Source organism: Ursus arctos, unplaced genomic scaffold (assembly GCF_023065955.2).
Source record: "Ursus arctos isolate Adak ecotype North America unplaced genomic scaffold, UrsArc2.0 scaffold_25, whole genome shotgun sequence".
NCBI lineage: Eukaryota > Metazoa > Chordata > Mammalia > Carnivora > Ursidae > Ursus > Ursus arctos.
Window position 1 is genome coordinate 27,761,447 of NW_026622930.1, and position 12,028 is coordinate 27,773,474.

A 12,028-nucleotide genomic window follows, 5' to 3' on the forward strand; every position below is an offset into this window, starting at 1 on the left:
CACATTATTTCAAAGAGAACCATAACTTTAGAATTTAGGTATTCTGATTCCCTAGGAATCCCTCTAATAAGAGGTCTCTACCTATTAGCCTTTTACCATAAATATTCAAATGATCTGACTACTTTTCTCTTGTTCTGATTCTGTACTGACCAAGCACCTTTTCAGCAGGCTTCTCCATAGGACTATCATCATGAGAACTATTATCATGGGCACAAATGTATTAGCTGTGTTAATTTTGAGCATTCCCGTTTGGGTAACAGTAATGTTTCATTATGAACTATTGGATTGGCATCCTCGATCTGGTAAGATTGTCTAGAAAGAGAGAGATCCACTCTAGGTGGGTGATAAAATCAAAATTCTGTACATGTAAGGCTGAAGGTTGGATTCTGGGGTCTGGCAAATTTAACAAGGAAATAAATGTCATCTCTTAGCACCATTTGGGAAATGGATTTATCTTAATTCCATACTGGATACCTGGATGTAACCACTTAGAAATGTTTATTTTAGGGACACCTGGGGGGCTCAGTCGGTTAAACGTTCAACTCTTGATTTTGGTTCAGCTCATGATCTCAGAGTCATGAGATCGAGCCCTGTCAGGCTCCGTGCTCAAGCACGGAGCCTGCTTGAGATTCTCTCTCTCCCTCTCCCTCTGCCCCTGCCCCCCCCAAATAATACATAAATAAATATTTTTTTGGTAAAGATTTTATTTATTTATTTGTCAGAGGGAGAGAGAGAAAGAGAGCACAAGCAGGGGGAGCGGCAGGCAGAGAGAGGAGCAGACTCCTTGCTGAGCAGGGATCCTGATGTGGGACTTGATCCCAGGACCCTGAGATCATGATCTGAGCTGAAGGCAGACACTTAACTGATTGAGCCACCCAGGGGACCCATAAATAAATAAATCTTAAAAAAAAAAAAAAAGAAATGTGTATTTTAGTAGCTAAAGAGCAATTGTGTGTCTCTTTTTATGTTAAGGACTCCTTTAAAGGGGAAGTTGAAGGGCACAAGCCTGGAAACCTGTCTTCTACTTGTTTTATATTTCCTGTTGTGGCTAAATATTGTTAAGATCTTCTTCTCCTTCTCCTTCTTCTTTTTTAATGTAATCTCTACCCTCAATGTAGGTCTCAAACTCACAACCCTGAGATCAAGAGTCACATGCCCTACCAAGGGCCCTTGTTAAGATCTTTAAAATGTTACGTCGAACAACTTAAGGAAATGATTCTATTAAGTCCAAAGCCTTGGTTTGCTTACCGTGTAGAATTTACTTTTATGTTAACTTTTCCTTCACTAACTTTTTTCCTAATTAAAATTTTAAAATGTTACCTTTTATGGTGAGATAGACAAATGGAAGAGTGCAAAAGACACATACATAGTCCAAAACAAAATTATCAAATGAAGATTAGTGAAACCACTGCCTAGGTTAAGAGCTGAACACTGCCAACACCCAGAAGCAGAACATCTGCCCAGATCATCAGTTCCATCTCTGACCCCACCACTAGCTTGATTGTTCCTTTTTTGTTATATGACTCAGAATATGGCAAACAGTTCATCCTCCTGAAAACAACAAAAATGTTGGTAAAATATTGAAGAGTCAACAAGAAGATATGTTATTATCAGACTAAAATCTAGGTGAAGGCAGGATCTAGAGAGTTAAGTGAGCAATGATGTCACTTCTACCCTGGGGCATGTTCCTTAATTGGCAACTTAAGCTCGGTTTTTCTAGGCCTTGTGGGCCAAGTGCACAGAAGATAAAGCCCGGGGCCTGGTGGGAGTGGGAAGTCTAAAGCCAGGACCGCAAAGGGCTACAGTTTCGGTGTAAGGATAAACTATCAATAAATAGATTATTCAACAGACTGGAAAAAACATTGTCTTGGAAGGAGGAGCTTGAGAACTGTAGAGGGGGCACTGGACCCATAAGACAGCCCTCCCTCATATTGGATATGTAATCCAATACACAGCTCCTGGTGATTAAAAAAAAATCCCAAACAGTGAATATACCTTAAAGTGGTCCCTCCTGGCAGAAGGAGCAAATCCTCTCTGGAGGAATGAACCTTTATCTTAGGCCTCAAAGAATTCCCACAAATAATTTTCCAAGTAAAATGCAGCTCATAGTAAAAAAAAAAAAAAAAAAAAAGCACATGAAGAATGAAAATGAATAAAAACAAGCAACAACAGAAATGGGTCTCATAATTCCAATTATCTGTTAAATAAAAATAAACTAGTTTTTTTTTCATTATTATTGACATAATTTCACTTACAAAGTAAAAAGCTTCAAGAGTACAAATTTGTTTTGGGGCGCCTGGCTGGCTCAGTCTATGGAGTGTGTGACTCTTGATCTCGGGATTGAGGGTTCGAGCCCCACATTGGGTGTAGAGATTACTTAAAACTAAACTAAATTAAAAAGTACAGGAGTGCCTGGGTGGTTCAGTTGGTTGAACGTCTGACTCTTGGTTTTGGCTCAGGTTATGATCTCAGGGTCTTAGGGTTGCGGGATTGAGCTCTGCATCTGGCTTCACCCTTAGTGCAGAGTCGGCTCAAGATTCTCTCTCTCCCTTTGCCTCCCCCCCCCTTTCCCTTTCTCTCTCTCTCTCAAATAAATAAATCTTTAAAAGAAAAAAAAAGTACAGAAGAGGTGCCTAGGTGGCTCAGCTGGTTAAGCGTCTGCCTTCGGCTCAGGTCATGATCCCAGGGTCCTGGGATCCAGCCCTGGTTGGACTTCCCGCTCAGCGGGGGACCTGCTTCTCCCACTCTCTCTCCCTGCACCTCCCCCTGCTTATGCTCTCTCTGTCAAATAAATAAAATCTTTTAAAAAAAACCACACCAAAAAACAAAAAAACAAAGAGAAAATAGCAACCCTGGGGCGCCCGGGTGGCTCAGTTCTGGGATGGAGCCCCTCCCCAACCCCTGCCCAGCAGGGAGCCTACTTCTCCCTCTCCCACTGCCTCCCTCCGCAGCTTGCGCTCTCTCTTTCAATAAATAAATAAAATCTTAAAAAAAAAAAGAGAATCTCTTTTCCTTTTCCCACTTTGAAACTTTGAAGTTTTAAAGTGCTATAGACAGCTTAGTTTTTAATATCCTGGTTTGTGATAAGCATAGGAAAAAACATTCTCAGTAATTCTCAGCCAACCCAACTGTTGGCTATCTGCCCAGTCTTGAAAACATAATTTTCAGCAACAAAACCCTCATATATGGCTCACTCATTATTACATAGATTTGGTTTTACTATTGGTCTAATTATGTCCTTTGAAACATAAAAGAGTATGTGACTAAGTCAGGAGATGGATTCTTGTCCCAGCTTTGTCAATAATTTGCTGTGGGACTTGGCAAGTCCCTTAACCTTAGTTTTCTCTACTGGGTTAACAATTATCAAGATAGAATCATAGAACGTTAGAACTGGCAGAGACTTCAGAATTGACAAAGTACAATTTCTTTATTTAATGGAGGGTTTGAGTGACTTACCCAGGAGCTTTCTAGAACAAGCACTCAGTCTCCCGCATCTCAGACCAGTGCTTTTTTATATCAGGCTTTTTTTCAGTGTCGTTCCAAGAAATAAACAAACAAAACCCCGAGAAGTGAAAGCACTAAACAAATATATGGTTTTTTAGAAAAGCCAGATAACAATGTTAACCATTAGCCTGCACCGTAGCCAGAAAGCTTGTCTGAAAATGAACCCCGTCTAACTTAAAGATGATTTAAAATTCAGAAGTTCTAAAACTATGTGAGAAAAAGTCGAAAAGTAAAAGGTAAAGGAAAAAATTCAGCTTGGAGAATACCCATAAAGGGGAAACAAAACTCCAATGAGAGTACTTACATTCTTTTATCATTTCTTTCCGGTTTTTTCCTAACTTGGGCAGGGTGAAACCAGGGAAGAGGAGATTGCCTGTTTTTACACATTTTTGAAGGAATGGTGTGCAATATGGGTTCGTGAAATCGAATTATTTGCCTTAACTATACTACATATTACATCAGTCGTCTAATTTAGCGCCATTCCCTCTCCGGCCACTACCCAAAACAACGCGCTAAAACCTTCGAACACCGCAGTCAACGCAGAAACTCCAAGTCCCGAAATGCTCCGCGGCCTGTCTTCACCGCCTTCTCCCAAGAGCTGACATTTGTCCTGGGAGTTGTAGTCATTCAGAGCTTTAATTTCCGGGATGGGGGGAAAAGACGCACGTCCGTGGAACTACATTTCCCAGGAAGCTGTGCGCGCCCTTCTCCGCCCTCGCCGGTGTAGGACTCCACCCCCTCTCTCTCGTCTCTCCCTGGACTGCACTGCTCACGCCTTCCTGGTAGTCTGAGCTGGGAGAAGTTCACTCCGATCAGCTGATCCCAACTGACAACAGGAGAGGAGGAAGCCCGGGAGGCAGAGAAGGAGGAGGGGGGTGCGGAGATGGAGATGAGGATGGATCCACCGGTGCCCTGAGGAACGGCCCCCGCCCCCGCCGGCTCTCTGCGGTCCCCCGACGCCGCCTCGCCGCGTACGAGCCGCTCAGTGGTGGGATCCCCGGGCTGCCGCGGGCTGGGAGGGAAGGGCACGGCCCTGCGCGGGGCGAGCGATAGTCCTGGAGCTCTGGCTGCCCCTGGGGGGGAGGGTGGGGGCGGGTGCGGCTGGGGTGGGGGTGGGGTGGTATAAACAATGGATTCGGCTCTGGCCTCTATTAGCGTGGGGGCGGATTTTGGGGGACCTTCTTTGTTTAGACTCTGCTCGTGCCCCTCGGGTTGTGGTGGTGTTGCCCGGGAGGAAGGAAGGGTGAGGAATCCGCGGCTGGAGAGAGGTGTCGAGGCAGGGGCCCGAGTGGGCAGATTGTTTGCTTGGCCGGTCGGGCGGTGCGGTGTTCTTTTGAAGGTTGATTTTATATTTTTCTGAATTGTGGCAAATTTCGATTTTTGTTTCCGTTGTGGGAGCTGGTTGGGCATGGCTGAGGTTAGGGTGTAAATAAGGTTTCCTAGTCACTCCTTTGCCTTCCTTGTTCGTCTAAAAATAAGATTGATAGATTGATTACTAGGGGGAGGAGTGAATATTTGTAAGGAGGACTTTACATTTGGTTGGGGTATTAGAGTGGAGGTCAAGGCTAAGAGGGGTTAAGAATATAATTGTAGAAGTGACAAAAGCCTCTTTCCTGCCCCAGTTATCTTTTTCTTCGTTTTTTCTTTTTGAAGTTATTTTTAAGTTAGTTTTTGAGTGACAAAGAGAAAAATTATTTGTTTTAACTCACTGCAGGCCTGGCTTTGCAGTGGGCCTTAGAGGAGGAATTCTGTCTCCTGTTGCTCCCTTTTTTTGCAGTTAGAGAAGGGACAAAAGGAAGTGCAATAATTGTTTTTTATTGTTTTTGAACATGACGTGGTGACTTTGGTTTTCAGGCTTACGGTCCTTAATAGGCATTTGTCTAGAGTTGAAACAACCTAAGCAGATCTGCCAAAGACTTTGATGGAGCTCATTTCTTTAGGTTTTTACAGGCCTCTTTATTCACCTCACAAGTGTGTGTTGCAGGTTAGGGAAGCGCAGAGGGTTGTCCTTCCAAGGACTATTTGCTAAATGATTTTGATTCTGAATTTAATAACTGGATGAACAGAGAATTTCAATCTGTGAAATGAAAAGACAGTGTCTCTGAAATGCCTTGGGCCTAGAGGTAGTGGCTATTTTCAAAGGGAGGAGCCTTGCCCATGATTTTGAGAAGAAATTTCTAGGGTCAGAAGTAGCCTGTGTAAGTTTTACAAGCAAGAATGAGATTTCTCTCAGGAGTTCTGGCCTCTTATTTAACCACAATCTTTTTTTTTTTTTTAAAGGTGCACTTCTGTTTTTAGATTAGTGAAATCCTTTTCCTTCCTCTATTCTAGGTATCCCCTGAAATATTGACTTGAGGTTGGATTATATTGCAAAGCTCCTGACCACTCTCTTTCACTACCAAAACCTTGTGGCTGAGGCCCAACGGAAGAGCCCACCTCAGTGAACCTATCAAATCTCTCTCAAATAGCCATAAGAGACCCTTTCAAGTTAATTTTGACCACAAACTTTGCTTGCACTTTATTGGAGGATAAAACCATCAAACCAAATCAACGTTGCTGCTGATATAGGAATCTTGGAGGCAGAAAATTAAAAATTCGAACATTTGTGAGTGTGAAGAATTCTAATAGGACACCGAAGGTTTGTTTTTGTTTTTTAAGGTGTTCAGAATCCTGTGAAAGTTCTCTGCAGTCCTCAGACTCAAAGCCTTTGTTTTCAGTCCTGGGGAAAGCCCAGGGACCGTTATATGGTGGGTGATTTCCTTGCCAATCTGAGTATGAGTGCTCAGACTTCCCCAGCAGAGAAGGGCCTGAATCCGGGACTGATGTGCCAGGAAAGTTACGCCTGCAGCGGGACTGACGAAGCGGTCTTTGAGTGTGATGAGTGCTGCAGTCTGCAGTGTCTCCGCTGCGAGGAGGAGCTCCATCGGCAGGAGCGCCTGAGAAACCACGAGCGGATAAGACTCAAACCTGGCCACGTCCCTTACTGTGATCCCTGCAAGGGCACCAATGGGCATTCGCCCGGTATTAGGCAGAGGGCAGCCGTGAGGTGCCAGACCTGTAAAATCAACTTATGCCTGGAGTGCCAGAAGAGGACTCATTCCGGGGGTAACAAAAGGAGACACCCCGTTACTGTGTACCATATCACTAAGGTCCAGGGGTTACTGGAGGAAGAAGAGCTGGATGAGGAGACCAGGAGGAAGAAGATGACTGAGAAGGTTGTGAGTTTCCTCCTAGTAGATGAAAATGAAGAAATTCAGGTGAGCCTGTGGGTGAAGTGGGAGTCCTGTGGTCGTGGAGCAGATCTCTTGTTGGAAGGTAGCTCTCAAAAGGAAAAGTCCAAGAAGAGCTCACATTTTGATCCTTAAAGGGCGAAACCCCTGAAAACTTAAGTTGCGTGGAGTCAGATTTCGTCACTTACCGGTTGTGTGACCTTGGGCTGAATTACTTTATCTCTTGGAGCCTTAGTTTTGTTACCTATAAATTGGAGACAGTGCCTACTTCATCGTGTGGTTGTGAGGATGAAATGGAACCGTGTTTGTAAAGCCCGTTGCATAACAAGTGCTCAGAAGATGGTAGCTATTGTTATTATCGTTATTGGGGTTGTCGTGAGGGAGACCTGACTTAGATCAGCTTTCTGAGTGAGAGTGCTTGGCAAGTTGTGAATAACTGGGCCTGGCGAGGGGCTGTGTGTGCAGTATAGGAGACACAGTGGGTCCCCTGGGAGTGCCAGGCAGTAAGTCATAAACGTGCTAGCTCAATTTAGAGAGGGGGTGGTCTTATCCTTTTGATAAGGATAGTATTCTGCCCAGATGGCCTCTTCTTTTCCTGTATAAGCTGATCAGGAAAAGCCAGTGAGGGCACCTGCCGTTACAGGACTGGAGACTATTTGATTGGTTTCCGAGTTGGGGCAAGGGTAACGGGTGATGGGAGCAAGCTGGAGAGATGGTGGCGTGTGACAGGGGTGACTGGGGAAGGGGTGGTATAACGTTTGTACTTTCCGGTGAGGGTAGTATAATGTCCATGCTTTTGAGTGAAGACTGCTTGAATTCCATGCCCGCTTCCCCACTCACTGAGTGTGTAACCGTGGAGAGTGATTGGAGCTTTGTGCCTCAGTCTCTCTTGTATTTCACGGTAGTAGTTGAGAAGATTCAGAGAGAGAGAGTAAGGAATGGAAATGGAAGGGCCCTTATCACAGGGTCTGGCACATAGTGTCCAGTACCAGCTCCTTGTTTCTGTCAGTGTCATGGGGTATTTGTGGTAAATCGACTCGGTACTTTTCAGCAGTGATGACTCCTCAAGTCTCCAGGTTGGGGAAGAACCTTTGTAAGTTGCTGTTTGACAATTCTCCAGTTGCCCGCTAAGAATTTTTCAGCTCTTTTTCCTCCTTGGTAAGGTTATGGAAATGCATTACATCATGATTCCATTGTCAGCTAAATACTTTGCTAACACAGACTTCTTTATTGGCTGAGAGGGACTAATGGAGTTATGGAAGAGTGACCCAGATCCCAGTCTGCCTCCCTCGTTAGCAATAATGTCTTCATTATGGTTATGCTCTAATTGGGTGGCGGTGTCGCCTAAATGTTTTATAAATGGAGCACTTGGACTTGGATGATTCTTGTTGGTTTTGCCACCAGTTCACCCTATGGAAAGTCATACTTCGGATTGCTGTCACTTTTGTAAAGCGAGAGGAAGATTTGGGATGAACCAGTAATCCTCATGGATGTTGCGTCGGCACCAAAAAGAATATCTTTTGAGGGGAGGAAGATGTGTATTTTTTCTTTTTGTGCCATTGATACATGTTCTTTAGTAGAGAATTAGGAAAATATACGGAAGTGTGATGAAGAAGACAAATCCAACTGCCCAGAGATGATACTTGTTCATCTTTTTTCTTGCAGTGTATAGTAATGTATGTAATTGGGTGGTTTGTAAAGATTCCTCCCGTTTTGATTTCCTTCTTAAACACTGACCCCTTCCCGAGAAGTAACAATTTCTGAAGCTTAAGCAGCACTGGTTGGGACTAATGGATTACACATAGAATTTATTCTTTTTAAGTGGTGATTTGTTCTCCCAGAGTCACAGTGGAAAAATACTTTGAGAAAATGTTGGGTTCTGTTTCCTTCCTTCCTTTCTTTCTTTCTTTCTTTCTTTCTTTCTTTCTTTCTTTCTTTTAAAGATTTTATTTATTTATGTGACAGAGAGACAGCCAGCGAGAGAGGGAACACAGCAGGGGGAGTGGGAGAGGAAGAAGCAGGCTCCCAGCGGAGGAGCCCGATGTGGGACTCGATCCCGGAACGCCGGGATCATGCCCTGAGCCGAAGGCAGACGCTTAACGACTGCACCACCCAGGCGCCCCTGGGTTCTGTTTTCTAATGTGAATGTCCAAAACAATTAGATGATTGTCTAATATGAATCTAGATTATAAATTCAGCCAGCACGTGAACTCCTGGAGAGCAGGACTGTATCTTAGGCCCTGTGTCATGTACGGTGGTAGGCACATTGTCAGCGCATAAATACCTGTTGATAGGTCAGTGATGTCACATCTCAACTTTAGTTTTTAAAAAATGGGTATCATGCACATACCTAGTTATAACCTAAAATAACATAAAAGGACATATGATGGCAAGAGTTTCCCTTCTACTCCATCCCCTTAGTCTCCTTCTTTAGAACAATCACCGTGAACAACGAACTGTGTGCTCTTTTAGAATTTTATGACATGTACTTATTAATATATGTATGTATCCTTTTTATTTTTAAACAAAAATGAAATCTGATATGCTTACTGTTCTGTCCCTGAGCTTTTTTTCACTAAAGGATACATCTTGTTGGTATATCAGTACATCTTATCAGTACATTGAGGTCTACCTCATTATTTAAAGGCTGCCTGCTATTTTGTTGAATGGGTTTTCTATAATTTGAGCCTGTTAGTGGATATTTGAGTAGTTACAAACAAGGATATGTTGAATATTCTGTGAATCTATTTAGAAATGGAATCTCTTTGTCAGGTGATGTGTGCATTTTATTTTATATATTTTATTTTTATTGTTAAAATATTTATTTATTAGAGAGAATGAGCGTGTGCGCACGCATTTGCATGAGCAGGGGGAGGGATAGAGGGAGAGGGAGAAGCAGACTGCCCACTGAGCAGGGAGCCTGATGATGCGGGGCTTGATCCCAGGATCCGGGATCATGACCTGAGCTGGAGGTAGATGCTTAACTGGCTGAGCTACCCAGGCGCCCCGGATGTGTGCATTTTAAATTTAGATAGATAGTAACAAATTTTTGAACCTCATTTTCTTAGCCTCTGAAGTACTTCAGTGAGTCCCCTGCATTCTGATCTTGACTCATAATAGCTAAAATTTGAAGAGCTCTTACTATGGTTGTTAGAAACTGTTCTTAGCACTTTATATGTATGAGCTCATTATATCCTGATGATAACTATGTTATTAGTTTCTTATTGCTGCTGTGGCAAATTCCCACACATTTAGTGGCTTAAAACAACACAGATTTATTTTCTTGGAGTTTGGAGGTCAGAAGTCCTAAAGTGGGTCTGTATGGCTCTGTTTCTTATGGGACTCTCAGGGAGTATTTCCTTATCTTTCCTAGCTTCAGGAGGCTGCCTACATTCTTTGGCTTGTGGCCCCATCATCTAGCTTCAAAGAGATCAATGTAACATCTTCCAGTCCCTCGCTCTGTCTCTGTTGTCATACCTCCTTCTTGGCCCTCTTGCCTCCCTCTTACAAGGACACTTTGATTACATTGGACCCACTTGGATAATCTAGCACCGTTTTCTCTCAAGGTGTTTAATGCAGGCACATCTGTAACGTTCCTTTTGCCACATAAAGTGAGATATTCATAGGTCTCGGGGATTAGGATGTGGTGAGTACGGGGTGCAGTTTCAGCCTACCACACCCTGTGAAGTAAGTTACAGTTAGTCTGGGCTTCTGTGTATGATAGAATACCATGTGCCATTTTATTACATACCATTCAGTAGCATATAAACAACAGAAGTTTATTTCTTGCAGTTCTGGAGGCTGGGAATTCCAAGATCAAGGTGCTGGCAGATTCAGTGTCTGGCGATGACTGACTTCTTGATTCACAGACTGCCATCTTATCTTCTCCCTGTGTCCTCAGGTGCTGGGAGTTCTAGAAATCTTTTATAAGGGCACTAATCTTATTCATGAAGACCCCACTTCATGACATGATCACGTCCCAAAGGCCCCACCTCCTAATACCGTCACATCAGGGGTTAGATTTCACCATGAATTTTGGGGGGACACAAACATTTCATTTATAGCGTTGTGTTTTATGGGTAAGGACACCGAAGGACAGAGATGAAGTAACTTGCCAGGATCAAGTTACAATAAGTGGCAGAGGATTTGAACACAAGCGTCTGGCTCTAAAATCCTTGCTGTAACTGTGACACTCCAGTTGTCCCTGACCAAGTCATTTAAGCTTTCTGATTGAGCTTTATATGGCCAGGTAGCATCAGCTCACCAGTTCCTCCGGGCTGCTGTGAAGAGCAGCTAAAACAGAGTTCTGTATCAATGCAAAACGGGGTTACTGAAGAACTGTTCACTCACAGTAGTAAAGATTCTGGGAGTTAGGCTCCATCTTTGTTTTTCTTTTATGTTTCTAGGCATTTGTGGGTTTTGACCATTTTCAGTTTTGTACATAGGAATTATTTTAGAAGCTTGTAGGCTGTCACTTATGTGTGGTTTTCTCAAATTCTTTGGCCTAGAGCCCCCTAAGATTTGTCGCTTATGGTTTGAATATTATTCATTTTCTTTTGGAAAACCTGAAAGTTCCTTTTAGAAACAAAAACGTTTCTTTTAGAAGTGTGAATTTTGTCATTACCTTGTCATTTGAGTGTGTACTGTAGTGCTAAATTTGAGGAGAGACTGGCTTTTGGTTTCAGAAGCAGGAATTCATTTGTGGCTCTTAAAGGGACACGTTTGGTCTGTTAGCCAAAAGCCTTCATTAATTGATCACAATTATTGTGCATATATTGTGTGCCAGGCACTTTCTAGGTTTCAGGGATACATGGCTAATAAGACTTGATCCGAGGCCTCATAGACTTACCTTTCAAGCAGGGAAAGTGGAGTTCTCACGTGTAAAATGTGTAAAAAGATGGCTCAGGTGTAGTATTAAGCGAGAATGACTTGGAAGCTACTTGTGCCGGATTATCAGGGAAGGTTTTATTGTAGAGATGACTTTTGAGCAAGGACCTGAAGGATAATACTACCTGGGGAAATAGACCTCCAGGCAGAGGGCAGTGGGAACAAATAGAAGGTGGATGGTGTGTTTGGGGTATAGGAAGAATGCCAGTGTGTCTGGAGGGAGCTGGCAGAGAGTGGCAAGGGCAGGAGCACAGAGGTAAATGGGTTCCAGATCATGTGGGGCCTTGCAGGCCATAGAAACAAGTGTGGGTTTTTTTTTTTTTTAAGATTTTATTTATTTATTTGACAGAGATAGAGACAGCCAGCGAGATAGGGAGCACAAGCAGGGGCAGTGGGAGAGGAAGAAG

General features: G+C 43.4%; 1 protein-coding gene across 2 annotated transcripts in view; it reads left to right on the plus strand.

Moving 5' to 3' along the window:
* Window positions 1-4,237: 4,237 nt before the first annotated feature.
* ZFYVE1 (zinc finger FYVE-type containing 1) overlaps window positions 4,238-12,028 on the plus strand; it is a 56,061-nt gene continuing 48,270 nt past the window's right edge. Inside the window, exons 1-2 of one of the 2 annotated variants that reach the window (XM_026519573.4) lie at window positions 4,238-4,492; window positions 5,836-6,761. In XM_026519573.4, the coding sequence (XP_026375358.3) occupies window positions 6,249-6,761 (513 nt within the window). In that variant the 5' untranslated portion in view covers window positions 4,238-4,492; window positions 5,836-6,248. The remainder of the gene's footprint in view (window positions 4,493-5,835; window positions 6,762-12,028) is intronic. The other variant, XM_026519574.4, reaches the window with a different exon arrangement.